This window comes from Accipiter gentilis, chromosome 11 (assembly GCF_929443795.1).
Source record: "Accipiter gentilis chromosome 11, bAccGen1.1, whole genome shotgun sequence".
Taxonomy (NCBI): Eukaryota; Metazoa; Chordata; class Aves; order Accipitriformes; family Accipitridae; genus Astur; species Astur gentilis.
Window position 1 is genome coordinate 27881830 of NC_064890.1, and position 18744 is coordinate 27900573.

The 18744-nt window shown below is 39.7% G+C and overlaps 1 protein-coding gene across 1 annotated transcript in view; it reads left to right on the plus strand.

Annotated features, from left to right (window-relative positions):
- Positions 1-12754: 12754 nt before the first annotated feature.
- ASZ1 (ankyrin repeat, SAM and basic leucine zipper domain containing 1) overlaps positions 12755-18744 on the plus strand; it is a 41679-nt gene continuing 35689 nt past the window's right edge. Inside the window, exons 1-2 of the mRNA XM_049814032.1 lie at positions 12755-12856; positions 14501-14597. Of these exons, the coding sequence (XP_049669989.1) occupies positions 12755-12856; positions 14501-14597 (199 nt within the window). The remainder of the gene's footprint in view (positions 12857-14500; positions 14598-18744) is intronic.

The following is an 18744-nucleotide window of genomic DNA, read 5'->3' on the forward strand; positions in this document are numbered from 1 at the left end:
CCTATCTACCAAAGACAAGAACTACAATAATTTTCAATAAAAAAGTCCAGAAAAGTCTTCCCTTTCTAGGGGTAGGGAAGTACTACAGGTCTCCCTCTCAAGACAAGTTACACAAAATATCTGTCAAGAAAGTTATAGGTATACTGTATTTTGCTTCAGTGCAAGGGTTGGGCTAGATGACTTCTTGAGGTCTGTTATGACAAGTTAACACTGCATTTTGAGAATTCTTCACCCTGGTCAGTTATGACATTGTGTCAAGTGGATGAACCCGTGCCCATCCTCAGATAAAGTCTTGTTATGAGCTTTAAGAAATGCAGACAAAAAGATGTGGTCCCACTCTTGCCCCTGGCATAAATCCAAAAATTGCAAGCATGCACCCATCCAAGTACAAACAGATTTAGCCCACCACATCTCAATGTACTGCCTTCACATATCCTGTTTACTGAATTAGTGACATAGTAACAGGGCTTTTCTCAAAAATGCCAGAATATGATTCCAAATGGAGATGGGATTTTCAGATACCTATCACTTGAGCAGTCTCTGTATTGTATATGTGTGCTGCATGGAGCTACAGGCATGTGGACATGGTCATAGCTCAAGGTTCACTCCCTGGCTTAGATGCAAAAGGTAAAAGAAAATTGGTAGATGGGTAACTACTCATCATCTCTTCAGAAATTCTTTAGCTTCTCTCTAAGTTCCCAGGCTGTGAACTTTTTCCTCAATAGCTCTAAGTTTCAGAGACATCTAGACAAAAAGAATATGTTTTACATACATAAAGAAGTCCACTCACACTTGAGCAAGATAAGGCAGAAGACTCATTACACTTTCTGTTGGCAGCATTTAAATAAACTATGTCAGCAAAAACAACAAATGAGAACATTTTCCTTGATCCAACAGGATTGTTTATTGCTTTTTCTCAAATAAAAATGAAGAGTCTGAAATAAGACAGTATGGATACTAGAAGCAAGGACTCCCACTAGAAACCATCTAGGAACTATCATTTCACAGGGATCCTGCCCTTCGAGCACACCATGTGCTCTCAACAGGAAATTCTTTGTTCTTACCCTGACACTGTATTCACTACACCACCTTTTGCCTCACAGATCTGGAGAACAGTTAGAAAATAAATATCTTGGTACCAATCCAGGAAAGATGAAAGTGACTCTGATGGGTATACACAGGCATGCAAAAGGCAGAGTTGTAATGGCATATTCTGTGAATATACAAATATTCAATACCTACTCTTATGCATTATGGTCCCTGTGTTATTTGGGGCTCTGCCATTCTAAAATTGTCAGTCAATAGCCACGACATGACATAACATGAAATGAAATGAAATGCCTCTTTGCTGTTGACTGTGACACAGTCTTTTCCACACAGTGACTTGCAGTTTTGTAACCTGAAAGCTGTAACATTAGAATGGGTTACAAAATGATTAGAGGATGTCAGGGGCAAGTAAAACAAAAGAGTATTTCGTTAATGCATACAAATAAAAAGGCCTGAATAACAAGTACATGTTAAACAGAAGTCATATTTATATACCATAAGTAGAAACAATGCAAGCAGGAAAAAAATAGATAAATTAATTCTAAATTATTTGAAAGCATAAACATCCTTAACACTGATTCCAGATGTAACAGAGAAATCTAATTCCTTTTTTCTAGGCTAACTCTCTTCAAGCCTAAATTATGCTTAAAAAGTCACGTTAATTCCTTACAACATTAGTTTCATTCAGCAAACACTGCTGTCTGCTCATTTATTTGTAAATACTCATGCTATGCTGTTTAGGCAATGTAAATGAGGCTTAGATGAGGTTTGAATGTCATATTTAAAACTTTCTTGAAAATGTGTTTTTCCAGCATGTATTCTTGGTATAGGACATCAAGCATAGACACAGAAAATTACAAACCCTAACTTAAACTGATTGGGATCAAAAAGAGTTTACAAGTAAATTTAGTAGTCCTGAATGGAGTCGAAGCTTATAGAAGAACAGAGCTTTCCTGTACTTGCCACCTAAACCTATACATAGTGTGTAATTTCAAGAGTTAGTTTTAGCACTAGCCAATTTTTGCTACAAAGAAATGACTAGCCCAAGAACATATGAAGTCCAGTAATGTTATTTGCTTTCCTGCTGTGTCTTCCCCTACCTCTGATGTACAGTACAGTCATGGTTTTAGGCCACTGTACAGCAGAACACATGTTTAAGAACATGTAAGGTCTACCATCCTCCACTGTTTCTTTAAACAAACATCTGGCAGGGTGAAAAAAGCAGCAGAAATCTCATCAGCTGCTCTAGATGAATGAGTGTAATATACTGTAATGTTATCTTATGACTAAAGATGAGAAAATGGCACAATCATATTACAAATACGGAAACTAAAGTTTGTTATCTCTTGGAATTCGAGTTCTCACTACAACTGTGCCAACTACTGCCATCTTCATGGCTGACAACCAAATTTCCACTGACTTCAGATAGTGGCATTTTTTGTACTAGGGGCTGAAGAAATAGTGTATTTCTTTAGACTGCTGTACTACAACACAAAACTACATCACACAACCTATATGCCTCATGCACTAAAATTAATAATAAACATGATATTCCTGCAAGCATGCCTAGGACCAAATTATTTTATTAAAAATTAAGCAACAAAACCTCAAATTAGATCGCCTTTACGGAAGCCAATTTGTAAAGCAGTACAGGTGAGTTTTGTCATAACACTGTAACAGGAATGGGTTCAATATGAACAAGACCCATTAAATTAAATATCGCAGTATTGGTAAATGTTGTAGAAAATTACAACAAAATTATTAAAACATTAAAAAAAATGTTACCAGAAGTGAATGCGTTGGCATTTATTAGCCTGGTATGATACACTTCAGGAAAAATCTATGTGACTTACTAACAGATTCTTATCTACTACTTGTTACAAAACTCAGTGCATTTAATTTAGGATCTCAGAAATATATAATTGCTTCAAGATCTCAAGGTGCTTTGCAAAAGTTAACAGATTAGGTAAAGTACACAGAAGCAGCGTGCTGAACACCATCTGAAAAAAGTCATCTCTTGAATATACTATTCAGTACTCTTTCTGATGTGCAAGCATCCGTGGCTCCTATGGAAATCAACAGAAACCTAAATATCTCCATACATCAAACTCAAGACTAAATATTATTTCTACGTGGGTACAGAAATCCTAATGTAAAACATCAGTAGCCACTCACCAGTGTTTACATACGGCACAGTAACCACCTTACACAGCAATAACTGGTACTCAATGCTTTTGAGTAATCCCAGACTAGAACGCTGATGCTTCTGGCATTGAGTACTGACTGGGCAGCCAGCAAGTGCTACGTTGAAGGTATAGGCTAGGCCCAAGATTGGTGATGCCTTTAGTGAAGCAGGTTTAAGCTGAGGAAATAATAACTTTCTGCAAACAGCTGACAGCAATTTCTCTTCTTGTAATTCGCTTCACTTGTGTCCTTTGACCGCAACAGTACTAAGCATATAACATGACAACATCAGCATGAACTATACATATTTTTTAGAAAAAAAAACTATTGTGGAATGATGGAAACATCATTTTTCGTTACATTTAACCACCATGCAACCAGCTTTCTATAAATATTTACAGCACTACAAGTATTTGAAATAGAAAATAATTGTCTACTGTGGCAGTCTCAGTTCCTATTTTCTTCTACTCCAGATTGCCATACTATTTTCTATCATCACAATCTAGTGAACTTTTTTTAAAATGCATTTTCAACATTGTACTTTTTTATGTCCTGGTTCTTTTTAAAGATTCAGTATGTAAAGGCCTTCTCAGTTCAGTATAAACATAAAAATTCCATCCTTAATGTACTGATCTGACCTTATTTTAGCCAAAGCAATGCCTAGAGATGCATGTTGTGGTTTTAATGTTATCTTGTAGGGGAAAAAGTCTGTAAACATGACTCCTTGTTTGTTTCCAAAAGCCCCATCAAAACCGTTTTGCAGCAGTCTCACTACAAGAAATGAAGAGATTGAAAAAAAAGGGAACAAAAATAAACAAGGAAAGGAAACATATTAGAAGTTGTTTACATGAATTTATCTTTCTTCAAATTTGTTAGTTACTGATGTAACAGAGGGCTCAAGAAAAAAGAGATGACTTGTTACAAAATGGAGAAAATCTCAAAAGCTCCTCCGAATAGCCAGTACTACTGAGCTACACAGGAGTCTGCCTTGTCCACTGGCCTCCCCTTCCCCTCCTGACATAGGGAACCTCCTCTGCCCTCAGCTTGGTAGAAATCAAACGTTACCTCTACTCTCAGTACAAAGACCAACTCTCTTTCTTTCCCTACCTTGTCTTCTTCCTCCTTTGGATAAGTCTATGTGGAAACTTCACAGGTATCACATAATTAACACAGTTTCCTTTCTTGCTGTGATGCTTTTAGCTCCTGGTAAAATTAAGCAAGATCAACTGGAGAGGCAACAGACTTATGCAAAGGAAGGAGCAAAATAGCATGCCTTGCTCTTCAGAGCTGGGATGGAAAGGATTGTTAAAAGTAGGAATAAACAGGGAAGCAGACTAGGTAAAACCAAGGTGAAAGAGCAGTGTATTTGTATCTCTTCTGAAGTCTTTAGACTTAACTTTACTATTTGGATACACAGTGTTTAACTTTGAAAAATTCCAGACCTAGTAAGAGCTAGAATATAAACACTTCTGAAACCTATTATGTTAAATATGTGAACATTGCAAAGACAAAAGTCAAAAAACAATCAAACCGAAATCCTTATTTTGTATTTTTTCCCCACAGCCCTTAATTATATCACCTGTATCGAAACCTGCCCATCCCACTACAGATAACAGAAACCAGATATGTAGGGAGAGTCAAACAAACAAAAACCAAAACCAACTAAACAAAAAGAGAGCCTCATTATGACCATTCATTCCTCAATGACTTTCCTGAACTCAGAATCACAAATTAGATATCCTGACATCCAGCTGAAATTTCCACTTCCAAGGAAAATAAGATCTAAAGCACACTGTCCTGTGTCTGTTCTAGATGATAACAATAGTGACAATCCCATAAGTATCACTGCTGCATGTTAATTCTATTAAGTCAAGAGTTAGGCAAACTATGACAACGAACTGCCTGCGCTTTGCTACTGCTGGATGGAAATTCCACCAGCTTGCCAGTATTCTCTAATACTGTTGCAACCAATTATTTTAAAAAAGGTCAGAATACTGAATTTCAGCATCAACACACACTTTGTGTGTTTGGTAGGTCTGCATTTACACAGGATCAACTGAAGTTTCTGATGCCAAAAACTCCAGACATAAACAAGCAACTGCCATAAGCAGCATAAATACAAATGGTTAGGAATTACCAACCCACAGAAAAAAGTAAGAATTTTAGAGGCTGTGATACAAATGAGGCACATTCACTAAGTAGCTCTAATTGGAATGAGAGGAAGGGGATTTTTGTTCTCCCCTCCAAAAAATCAAATTCATTGAGTTGTATGAAAAATATAAAACTTTTCTGAAGGAAAAAGCAATTGAATAATACAGCACTTACAAGTTTGGGGTTTTTTTTTTGTTCTATGGGAGAGGACAATAAAGTATTCAGCCTGGGAATAAAATTCACAAAATTTAGGACAATAGTGGATTACAAGGGTGGAAAAGACTACTATAGCCTGCTATCCCAGCTGAGCAAAGGGTTGTTTTTCTGTTAAAAATAATGACTGTGAAGTTATCACAGAGGAACATCCCACTGGCAGGACCAACTAGTACACAGCAACATCAGAGAAATAGGTCCATATCACAGAAAGTTACCATTCCCCTTTTTTACAAGTTATAACACATCATGTGTCCGCTTCCAGTAGATACATCCATATTGTAGTCCCACAATCCTCAAACCATTCCCATGACATTAATTAATACATATCAATGTCTCTTTTGACATAATGTCAAGTGGTAACCAAAATAAGGCTACTTAACACATGCTTTTAAGTAGAGATACTAACAAATGATGAAACAGCCAGCAGGGAGACAATGCTCTTGACTGCTAGGTTATCTATCTGAAAGTGGCTCAGCTCACAGAGGGACATTTGCCTATTACAAAAACCTATCTACTTGAAATGACCAGTCTGACCTCACTGCCAAAGGGGACTGTGGAGATTTTGCAGAAAGTTAGCCAAGGGGTTAATCAGAGGTTTGTTATGATTGGCTGATGTGGCTAAGGAAATCTATGCTCATGGATCATTAGTGCAAGCCACATGGCCCCATTTGTCCCCCATAAACATCTGGATTTCAGATACATTCCATGACAGTTTGGATGATCTGGTTAAAGGAATGGGTATTTCAAGGAGGAACATGGGAAAGAACTATATGGGACAGAAGCAAATCTGTTCATTGCAGGCAATTCGGATTCCACAAGTTTAGTGCAAGACAAGTTTCATAGGAAAGCATTAGGACAAAGAAATCTAGAGCAAGCAGCTGTTTTGGCAGCTTATACATCTGCATTAACAGAGAAGAAACCATATCTTTGATAACCTGAATAATTCCGGTATATAGGATGATTAAGACTCAGGACATTTTTACAGTATCAAAGTGGATAGGAACTGTTGAGGATTTTACTGCACAAATTAGACAGAAGGTATGTTTTTAATACACTAGTGCTTGTTGATAATTCTGAGATTTCACGCACTGAAACTAATGGGACTAATAAAAGCTTTTTGTAACAAAAGAACCATTATATCTATGGCAACAGCAACTTGAACGAAGGAGTTCTATCAGCGGTTAGAGACTTGGGGAGGAAAAGATGCAGATACACGCACATGATCTTATGTAACAACATGATTCAAAATAGGCACACAGGAGGCTGGACTATGGCCATTTAAATGTCAGGCATTTACTAGAGGGAAGGAACCTTCCTCTGCAATCTCAGTGGCCATTGCTTTAGACAGCCAAACAGTCAGGGTATCCCCAGTGCATAACTGCTCCCACCTGACCAATACGGAAGTCTTATGGCTTCCTGGTTTTGGGCCAGCTGTGAGAGTACCCAGAAATGATCACAAAAGTCTATTCCACAGGTAGACACTTCTGGACATAAGTTTGGACAGTCACATAAGAATGCAAGCATAAGACAGCTAGAAAACAGTGCAACATCTTTGAATGGTTTTCCCACAGAACATGTTCTCATATTCCAAATGTTGGCATTTGTAATGATTTTAGTTCACACCACTGGGGATGTGGACAGTATCACAATTAGCCTCGAAGAGAAAAGCTTAAAGCAGATGTAAAAGAGATGCTAACTTTGCTGGAAGAGATGAATGAGATAAAAGGAATCCTTAGTCCAGTTAGCACATCCTAGAATTCAGTGAGGGGCTGAACAGCTCCTCTCAGAAGAGAAGCTATGAAATTTTAAGAGCTCTGAATTACTAGAATCGCTCTCGAGAGCCAGCATCACAGACCGTAATGTAAAACACCATCCTGACTTCATAAACTCAAGCAAAATAAGTCCAAGAAGACAGTATATGTGTGGGAACTGTCATAATGCCCAGAGACTACTGATGAGCAGCCCCAGTAGCCATAAAAATAAGAGATAATCAGAGACTTAATACCTTGTGCTAAACCTATGATAGCAAGGCGGTTCAGTATGCAAAAATGACAATTAGATTTCATGTTTTGCTAAGAAAAGAAAAAAAAACCCACAACCCACCAAGCATGATAAAGCAAAAAGAGCTTTTGATGCAGTCCCTTTTCTAAGAAGCCATATTCCTTTTGAATTGGTCAGAGCAAAATAAGAATGTGGCAGCTAACAAAAATATTACATATGTGAATATACTGAAATATCTGGATAACCTTCAGTCTTGATAAAAGTGATAAGATAAAGTGATATATCAGAATAAGAGCTAAATGGGGTAGAAAGTTCAAAGCACCACTTGATCTTATAAATAACCATTATCATACTCAAACATTTGAGTTTCTAAGAGACAGGCATTACTATGAGAAGTGGCTGCCTCAGGATGAGCAGAGTGAACAGGCTGAAAAACAAAGGTACTCACCATTCAGCAATGTGATAATGAAGTTGGTGTACTGCCAGTCAAGATTAAGGGGACAAAATAGTGTAGAACAGAGTAGAGATAGCAGAGCAATGAGGAATTTTTAACAGAGAGGATGCATCTAGTAATAGCAGGAATCATTCTGACATCGACTTGCTATACAGACCAAAGCTTCTAGGCTATACAGAAAGAAGCTAAAAGTGTGTCTGATGCTAAAAAAAGGAACTATCTTCAACATCCTAATTCCTTTTCTAATTGTTTTATACATTACTATGATAATAAGAGATATTTTCATGACACTGGCACCTAGGAGGTCCTGAAAAGGATTCAGGTCTACACCACGCCCACTAATTAGCTGATGTGGTCTCATTTTGACAATGGTTTAAGGCTTCTACCAGAAGACACATTTTATCAACAGCAAAACAGTTGGTATGTAATTTATACTCAAGCTTTTGGCAGCAGATTGAGAGCGTCACATCATGTACTATCCAGAGAGATTTGGCAAAGTGGACAGGATGAACACAGCTGTAAAAAAATTAATTATCAGAAGCAAAACAGTTGAAATTAAGAGTTTTCCATCTATTTTAAGTTCATTAGAACTATGACTGAAATAACTATGAATAACTCTATTTGCTGTAGTGCAGCAGCTCATAAAAAAATTTCAGGATGGCAAAACTAGAACTGGTTTAACACAAAGGATGATTTCACAGATAGAACACAGATCACTTCAGTGCTTTTTACCAAATAAATGCCTTACAGTCTGGAGTGAGAGACTGTAATATTAGCCCTTCTTTATACTTGAAATACCTTAAAAATAAGAGATGCTACATGTATGTACAAGTCAGCTGAAAATTCATCCAGGACAACATAAACTACTACGAAGTACTTTGTTTTCCATTTGTTTCATGAATATTACCTGTGAAACTGCAATCACCTGTGCTACTTTGCAGGACTTTTTGCAAATTATGCAAATTCTGGTATGATGTCCTGCCCTTAACCATGGAACTGGTACAACTGCTACTTCACCATCCCCCAGCTGAAAATTTACTGCTAATTTGTCAATTCAGTAGATCTAGAGCTACTAAACCTCTCTGGGAATGAGAATCTCTTACAATTACAAAGTCCTTCCTTTCTGGAGTGCCATTGCTTGCACAAGAGCTTCTTTCCTCCTCTGCACGAATAAATTAGGACAACATGAGAGGAATGGGTTCAAGACTTTTCATTAGTTGTCCCACAGTTAAGTTTTGCCAACGTAATATCTAGCTAACATTAAGATAAAGAATCACTGAATTTTTACTCTATGTAATGTTACCACAGATGAAAATTACATAAGAATAATACTGAAAAGGCATAGACTGTTACTCAAACTAGTAGCCGTGATAAAGAACTATGTAGAATTCCACTAAAAAAAGCGATTGCTGTCAATACTCTAAAGTATTAGCTGCTGTGTTGTTACTAGAACATTATTGCAGTAGTTAAGGTTTACAGAGCTATTCTCTTTAAACATCTATCAGTTCTGATTCTCCTCCCAAGAACATTACTTTCCCAGCATTAAAGCCCTTAAATATTTGCTGATTCAGCCTTTGGGTCTGAAACAGGGAAAACCGAACCAGTTAAAATATTTTAGAATATTCTGGCAACCATGTTTGAATAAGAATTTTTAGCTATGCATATATCCGTCCCACTGAGACAAAACATGAGGTATAGCTAAAAATACAGAAGAAATTCAGACAACTAATGAAATCTATTTAATACCAGAAGTCATGAGAGAAGATTAAAAGTCAGCTGATGAATAAAACAAGCTGAAGTTGAAATGGAAGCATGGCCAGCAAGAAGGGTGGCTGAAGACAGACAGGAAGTGTATTAAGGAAGTTCTATTATTCAGAGCAAAAATAGGTTCTTATGAGAATACTGTTATTTACTGCATCCAGTGACTGCTATCCTTACTATTCACTGTATTTTTAACAGGTATGTTTAGCACAGGCTGACATGCAAGTACATGGAGCTAGGCTACACACAGATTAGGTATTTATTTTAGAGTTGGCTTTTAGTGCTTGTTTTGATGCCCCTTGTGATACAGGAAATTATTCTGAGATGTTTTCCCAGCTTGAGTCATTCCATTATTGCCCTCTGCATGTATAATGAGTACTGCGTAACAATGAGGAAAAGATGTTGGGAACTGCTCCTACCAGAGGAAGTAAAAACATACTGATATTTGGCAAATATGGATGACAGCCAGGACTCGCCATACTGTCAACCAAAATAAAGAGTTTGCTTAGCTGAAAAATAAAGACAGGCTTCAAGGTCACAAATTAACTGGAGCAAGAAGAATGTGAAAAACGAGGGAGCGTCCACATCAACAGTAACGTCTGGTTCCAACCAAACACACAAAGAGAGATCACCTGCTATCAACTTTTGCACAATCAACATGTTCACATTTGAAACAGCCATCAGGTACTCTGGCTGCAAGACTCTTCTGCACTGTGAGCTTTTGAAGGTTTTTTTCTGTAGTACTAGGGCCTGTTACTGAAGGCGACCTTTTTAAAGAGAGGTGGCCTTTGAGCAAAGCAGCAACATGCAGGTTGCATTTGAAGTGTCTGTTGCGACATTTTAAATTGTACATGAGCTGGTGCAGACAAAAGGGAAGGAAAAAAACCCCAACCGATCTCAAACTTTGAAACCTGAACCAGGACAAAGAAATCACAGTTGTCAAATACTAAATAATTGCTAGTGTATTAAAAATAAGGAATCTATAGATAGTACCATCACCAGTTAGAAACAACTCTCTTGCACTACATCAGGTCAATTGTAAAAAGGCACACTCAGTTGTCTTTAGAGTTCAGCAACTACGGATATAAATTCTACTAGCAAGCCCATGTTCTGTAACGCAGCTGAGCCAAACAAAGAATTATTATGGAAGCTTGATCCTGGATATAGACACCATAATCTTCAGGACTGGTGGACTCATAGATACAAGCAGCTAGATGTCAATGCCACAAATGCTGCTTTTCCTCAGCAGGCAGAAAGTGACATGAGAAATCTTCAGGCCAGTGATCAGAAAACTGAAAACTCTGAGAATAAAAGTTACAATTTTATCAGAACTGAAATGGCTACAAAAATGTTTAATTATTACATCCAGTAAATGTAATATCTTCATTACGAAACTAATTTAAACAGACCTTTAGTATATGCAGTTAAATCCAAAATAAGCACATAAAGCTAAGCCTTTATATAGAGGTACGTATTACAGTTGCCTCAATTTTACCATCTTTTGTTCTAGGGATGCTGTGTGAAAGGGAAGGTTTTTGCTTTTCTATCAAGTTTCCAGAACTGGAAGTTTCTTTCATGGGAGTTCATTTAAAATGTTCAGCTAGCTCTGTACCAGAGTTCCTCATTGTTAATAACCTGACTTTCATAATACTTTTATGCTAACAGGTTGTCATATTTTACAGACAAGCAACTACAATCCAGAAAAAAACGGCTGTTAAAAATGTCAGGGAAGCACAATTGAAATATGCAGACCATGTTTGGTTTGGTGGGTTTTTTTAATAGGTACAATTTTTATAGCACTTAATATGTACTAAGCACACCTCTAACCAAGCTGCAAATTCCAACATGGTGAAAGTTGCCTTACATGTGGCACGGCACCAAAACAAAAAGAAAGGGAAAAAAAAGAAAAAAGGAATAAATGCTTCACAGTCATCTTCTGATTAGATGAGTGAAATTTTTGTTAAAATGAGCTTCCCAAAAATTACACTTTTACACTGTCATGGGCACAAGCACTACACTCACCATTCTGTACTAGTGCCTGCCTTTTCTCCATGACCAGACTTTTCCCCTTCTGTTCTCTTTCATTCAGTGGAAGAATAAATTCATTTCAGACTGAGACAAGGTCTGCGCTGAGCTCAAAGAGCAGTTTTGCCTGTGGAGGAAATACAGAACGTTGTTCCCAAGGAGTTTCAAGTGAACCGTGTGATCGATGAGACGGCATTACCTGTCATTAGAAAGAAATCTAACGACAATTCCAAAATTGAAAGTAATGCCCATATGTACACAGGTGGGAGGGAGCAGGGTGAAAATTTAACTCACTAGGCTGCTGTTCAACCTTCCCCATGTAACTGTCACCACCATAGGCTTTGGCCGTGTACATACACAACAACGGGCGCACATACACATGAGCAACGTAACCGACTGCTATTAGGTTAGGTGGCATTTTAAGAGCGTATTAATGATGACAGAAATTAAAGAGAGAAAACATTATCGTCTACCTTGGACTTACGCGCATACGCCAGCCGTAGACCTAGAGAGACAACTTGACACGCAGCCCTGCTGCGATGCCCAACACCCCACAGAACAGCGGAGCCACTCGTAAAGTCACGTTGCGCTCCCACGTGCCTATAACCGTAAGTTTGATTGGTTTCTTTTCCCTGGCGCTGCAACGCCATCACCAGCACACGCCAAACTACCCCTTTCCCCTCAGGAACGACGGCTGCCTGGCGCAGAAACGGACGCCGGCCGCGCTGTGAGGAGGCGGGCCGCGCTGTGAGGAGCCCGCCCGCCCGGAGGGGTCGCCGGCGGCGGGTCGCGACGCAGCCGGCACGCGACGGGCCCTTCAGAAGCCCCGCGAGCGCCTCGTGCGCGGGAAAGCGGCGCGGCCGCCGCGGAGCCACGTGACGCGCCGGCGCCGAGGCGACCGCGCGCGCGAACGCCATGGCCTCCGCGCCGTGGGGATCCCGCGTCGTGGCGGCGGGGGAAGAGGACGACAGCGACGAGGACGGCTGGGATATCGGCGTCGTGCGGCGTGAGCCGAAGGTGGGGCTCAGCCTCTCCGCTGCCGGCGCCCTCGGGCTGGGGCCTACGGCCGGGGGGAGGGGGTCTCGGGGTTGGGGAGACGGCCAAGCGCTTCCTGAGGGAGGCGGCCTCGGCCTGAAATGGCGGTGAGGGGAGCGGGGCTCGGTGGGTCTCGCTGAGGAGGGTGGCCTCGGGAGGGGCTGCGGCTGGTGCCTCCTCTGTGATTATTTCTTAGCAGGGTAGTGGCGGTGTACCCTCAATCCAGGAGTCAAGAAAACCTAAATTTGGGAGAGTTGCCTTGTTATGTAAAACCTCAGCGTTTGTTTAAAATGGTTTTCGCCCCCTTAATAACAAACCCTCGTCCCTATTTTAACACAAGAACAAATTTGAAAGCGACTGGGGGCCTGTAAAGCTGTTTTATATCTTAAATCTCTGAGTCTCTTTCTCGCTAACCTAAAGATTTAAGTGATTTTATTGCATCTAATAGGTGTGAGGCATCTGATAGTGTGAGGTAGAGGGAGACTCTGCAAGGCTTTTCAGCAGTTGATTTGTCTGATGGCCGGAATTGGAAAATGGAAGTAACTCAGTACTTGCAGTACTCTTGCTAAAGGTTATAGTCAGGTTTTTCAGGGGCCTTGATCTTTAAATGGAGGTTCTTATCCAAAGGTAGGCATTATTTGGACATTGTTGGCTGAACAGAACAAAACTAGGGCTAAATTATTATATTGGCTGTTTCTCTCTCACCTTTGGTTGTCTAGACACTAAGCACTTATTAAAATCGTTACAAAAGTTGTTGGAAAGATAGACTACAGTGTGCTGGGGAAAATTGAGTAATTCGAAGTTCTCATGTTATGACTTCAGAACTTATCATGAAATAGGACTTCTTTTCTTTCCATACCCATGTCTGTCTGCAAAGAAACTAGTGAATAGTCCTCCACTTATTGGTGTATATGTTTTGTATAATCTAGATAATGCCAGCAGTAATCTTCAGCTGCATCTGCAGCTTTAATAGAGAACAAATCTGTGATGCTTTTGAAAGGAACTTGAATCGGACAACTTGTCTGATCATAAACTAGTCTTTGGTCAGGGCATTTTTCAGCCAGATCTTTCATGATGCAGCAACACAAATACCTCTGCTACCACAGGAATAGGACAAAAGAGGAACGGTAAGACTCACCAGCGGTGGATTCATGCTGCGTTAAACCAGACAGCTAGTCATTGAGCTGTGTTGCCCCAAACTTTTATGTCTGATACATATATTTTTTAGCGCTGTGCTTCACAACATGTGAAATGTACAAAAAAGGTACAGAAATGTGTTGCAACGTTTTTCTAGTGCCAAAAGATGAAAAAGAATCTTAACTGAAATCAAATACCATTAAGAAAAACTGAGAGCAGCGTAGGAGGATAGCAGGTCTGTTGAGAAAGAGGATATTTATATTATCAGAGAATGGATCCTTTCTGAAAAGTTAATTTTGCAACTTTATGTTTTACAGTAGGCCCTAAGCAGGTCTACAGAGACAGAAGGAGGAAAGTTTTGCCTTGCTCCCTCCCCTTCCCTGCTTTGTCCTTACAGAGATCATTAGTGCTTTTATACTGAAATCAAGCTGTACTTTTTACCTTGAAATAGTTACTAGGTTTTGACTTAACTTCTCTTTGCTTATCTAGCAGTTGGATCAAATGTTGCAGGCGGACAAGAATGAAGCATTAAAGAAAGCTCTATTTCACGGTGATGTGTCATTAATTGAAGAACTCTTGAACTCCGGTGAGGAAAGTCAGTTACGAAGTTTAATATTTTTAATTGAACTTGGCGAGGATTCTAAAGCTTCAAAGTTCCTGTTTCAAAATAATGTGTTGAGTGCATGTAGGAATATGTGAATGTTTTCAATACAGGATATAAACTCTTATTTTAAAGATGAAATTACTTTTTCAGTGACTCAGTATGTGGTATTGCAGGAAATTCCTTCTGATTTTTATTTCTTACGTCAAGCAGGAGCCCTGAAAATTGTGAAATGTGTGAGCTATCAAATAAGGTGTTTCTTTGTTTTCAGATGCATTTTCAACCTGAAAATATCAATTACAAACAACGAATTTGAGGTGGTTTAAATTGAGAGTGAGAATTCAGTGGGTGGTCTTAATTTGGTGTTGAGCGTTGCTTGGGGGAGAGGGGGCAGGAAGAGGAGGCTGACTTTTTTTGTTTTAATGCTCCCCCACTTTGGAAATTCCTTTTTTTTTTTTTTTTTTTTTTTTTTTTTCCTCACTCACAGCACTGTTAAGGTTCTGGTATGTGCCCTGTGTAATAACTGCTGTCCTGGCAACATCAGCTGGACAACGATTTTGTAATTCTGAAAGGTCTAATAGGGTTTGTGTGGCATTTGTCCCTAAAAAGTAGTTTGTCTTAACACTAAAAGCCTTTCTCCCTGTTCTGTTCCTCAGTATTTGTCTGTAACGTGTTTCTGTTATTCAGTGTTAGGAGGATTGGATCACTTATTGAAGCATCCAGGGCAATGAAAAACTGCATAGCTGAGTTGACCTGCCTAGTGATAATTGTCAGGAAGTTCTGCTTCGGCAAGCAAGCAGAATATAGTAGCCAAGAGCTTGTTATCTGAGGAAAATCTGTCTTATGGCTGGAAGAAAGTAGTTTTCTGGTTAGCAATGGGTTTTTCTGAGTTTTAAAACAAAGACATTACTTCCCCTTTTAGAAGAAGACTGTTTCTCACTACAGTGGGGAAATGGTTTTCTTTTTAAATTAAGTAAAAACTATTGCACAGGCTGAAACACAGAGGCATAATACAGAGTGAAATGCATCTTCTGTTTTGGTTTGAGAAAATATGTTCTTATAGGTAGAGTTTTTAGTGATTTCTGTGCATCAGATTGCTTAATTGTTTTGTTATAGCCATGCTTGACTGCTTGTATTGCAGTCAAACAGCAATAGTTCATTTTCTGTGTTGATGCCTGTTAGATAATGAGCAGTTCTATGCTATTGGAAGATGATAATAGGTATCTGTAAGAGCATAACGTCAGGCCAGAGATTCCTGTAGTCTAGTGTCCTGTCTCCTGAAATGTACAAGGCAGTATCACAAGAGAATCTATCATTTCCTGAAAATATGATTAACAGTAAATTTTGACCTATCCAGTACTGTCCTGCAGAGCAGTAGAACACAATGCCTGTCTAACAGGGAGGCGGTTTTGAAGAAAGGTGACATTGTCCTTCAGAGGATCAGTGCTCAGCCCGATGAAATCTTTGCCTCCAAAGTTGCCTTTAGTGTATGTTCAGTAGAGCTTGTAGGAGGCTTGCTACCAGCACTTGACCAAACTCAGGATTTGTGTTGGAAGTGGATTTCCTAGCAACAGTTGGGGCCATTCTTTCAGGTAGAGTGAGAACATGTTATCTGCTGGCTTGCTTAGCCATTGCTTTAAGAATCTTTGGTACTGAGGCAGTTCTACAGAGCCTTTCTACCATAGCTATTATTAGCCACAGTCAACAAAATATTTGAAAGAGATACCAGAGAAACTGCAGTAATCACAGAAAGAACATAATTTTTCCTTTGCTGTTCTTCACCGTTATTCACATGCTTCATATAGTTTCTGCTGTAGAGCTTGTCTGGGGTCAGAACGTATTTCTCCCCATTCCTGCTTAAAAAGGAGGATATTTATCTCTAACTCAGATTGTAAAAAAGAATGTTGTATCTGCTTTGCCTCGTAGACATAATTTGTGAGGCTATGTGTCTGAAAAGCTCCTCTGCTCATGCCCACAAAGGAACACACAGACGTAATGGAAGGTGGGGAAGCCCAAATAACACCCTGGCCCAGCTCCTCCCAGGCCGATCATGGAAGCCATTGGCCCGTCATGGAAGCCATCAGCCTGTCACAGGCCCATCTCCACAAGCCCAGAGGAGCAGAGAGGCCTAGGGCAGGCAAGAACCCAAATAATGGTCTCAGAGGAAGGGACTCCCTGGGCTGTCGTAGGGACCTTGTGCCTGGGTGCCAGCGACTGTAGAGACAGGAGTGAAAGGATGTGCCAGCCCCAGGAGTGGGACAGGGGGTCAGAGGCCCGTGTGTCTCTGATGCCAGCAGCTGGAAGAGATAGATCTATCCCAAAAGGGAGCAGGATGAGACCATTGGTGCTGTCTGTGCTCACGAGTGCTCTGTGTGTCTGTGTTGATCAGTGTGGGTGGTGGTGTATGTGTGTGTCTGCTGGGAATACACGCTCCGCATCTGTAGTGGTTGGACCTGGGGTTGTGGAGCTGCAGCAGCCTCACTTCTCTCTGGCTGTTTCATCTGGCCTGATTTTTTACTAAAAAATTTTTTCTGGGCTTCACTGTTACCTTATAGGACTTCTTAAGGGCCATTTTAAATGCTAAACTAACACTGTTTACTTCAAGAACAGCTCCTGTAATGAGAGAGCCTGAGTAGTAACCGGGGGAGACATTTCTGGTTCAGTCAACAACTTGTATAACCATGCAGCCAAGAAGCAACGTGACTTACTGCTTCAGTTGTCCTTTCTTGGTCTTCCCCTGATGACTTTCATACTGCATGGTACTTCAAGGCAGTCACTACAAAGATGGCAGGAGACCATGCAGGACAAACAAGCTGTAACACAGGTTTGGCATTTCATTGCCAAATAGACCATTATACTTCTAGAACTTAGAAAAAGCACTAGCATCGTGAGATACTGTTTGCTATAAGTGTAAAGAAAGCAACGAGAACAATACCTTCTTGAGTTTTAGTAAGTCTCTATATGCCTGCCAAATAGATCCTTTGTCACTATTGTTCAGGTATGTATTAAAATAAAAAGCTCTAGATAGTTGCATGGACTGCTTTTCTTCTTAAGAGGAAAAGGGACTTGTTAAGGCTGACAGTGCCAGCTTTCTGGTATTCCTTTCTTACTAGTGTTACTTCAGTGCGCTGTTGGATGTCATACTTTCTAAATTCTTGAAGTGACTTGTCTACAAGGAAGTTCAGGTTTGACTGCGAAGGGAGGCTTGCTGGCTCCCCTTGTAGTACTTGGCTGTGGACTTCAATGAAGTGTTTTGTATAATGCAGATAAACTGGCATACTGCGACATTAAGGACTGCAGCTAGTATGTATGCATTACTAAGAAGATTTTATCATAAATTCTGTGGCTTGCAGGTGTTAGAATGCTTCCATACCTGGCTTTCATTGAATGTTGCCTCTTTACTGATCACTTCTACAACTATAGATCTTTAACAGTTGAAGAATCAATCCAAGAGCAGTGACCTGTTACTCCCTCAGCTTTAATGGCTTTATGTTGCTACACTGAGCACATCTTTGACAAACTACCAAGGCAGGGAAGCAAATATACATTTTTCATGAAAAGGTATGCATGGAGCTTGACTGTCACAAATTTCCTAGGGCAGTTTAGGTATTTTCCAGAGCTGTCTCTTTTAAAGAAGTATTTTTGATTATCCATAATCACTGTTGGACTAACATGGAAACCACTGATGGAAACTATTCTAGAGGAGGTAATATTTGAAGAAGGATTGAAGAAAGGATGATTCCTCTTATTGCAAAAACGTGTAGAGATTTTTATTTGGAAGTTGTCGGATTACTATCTTGATCTGGTACTTGGTTCTTGGTGAATTTGGGAGGGCTGTCTGGCAAGCTTACTTCTAGCCACAAAGGAAGATGTGGCTATTATAAAGAGTAACAAACAAATCTGGTGATTGTGACTGAATCTTGCATAATCTTCTATTTCTTCTTTGTATGGAGATAATATTTTGGTAGTACTGAACGCAAAAATGGTCTCTTCTAGTTAACTGCCAGGCAAGGCAAAGAAGAAAAGGAGCTGTGAAGCGGGAAAACCCTAGTCAATAGGATCTTAATTGCCTGACAAGCAGTTTGCTTCCACAGCAGTCCACTTGGCTTAGCAAGAATCAAAATTTTTCATT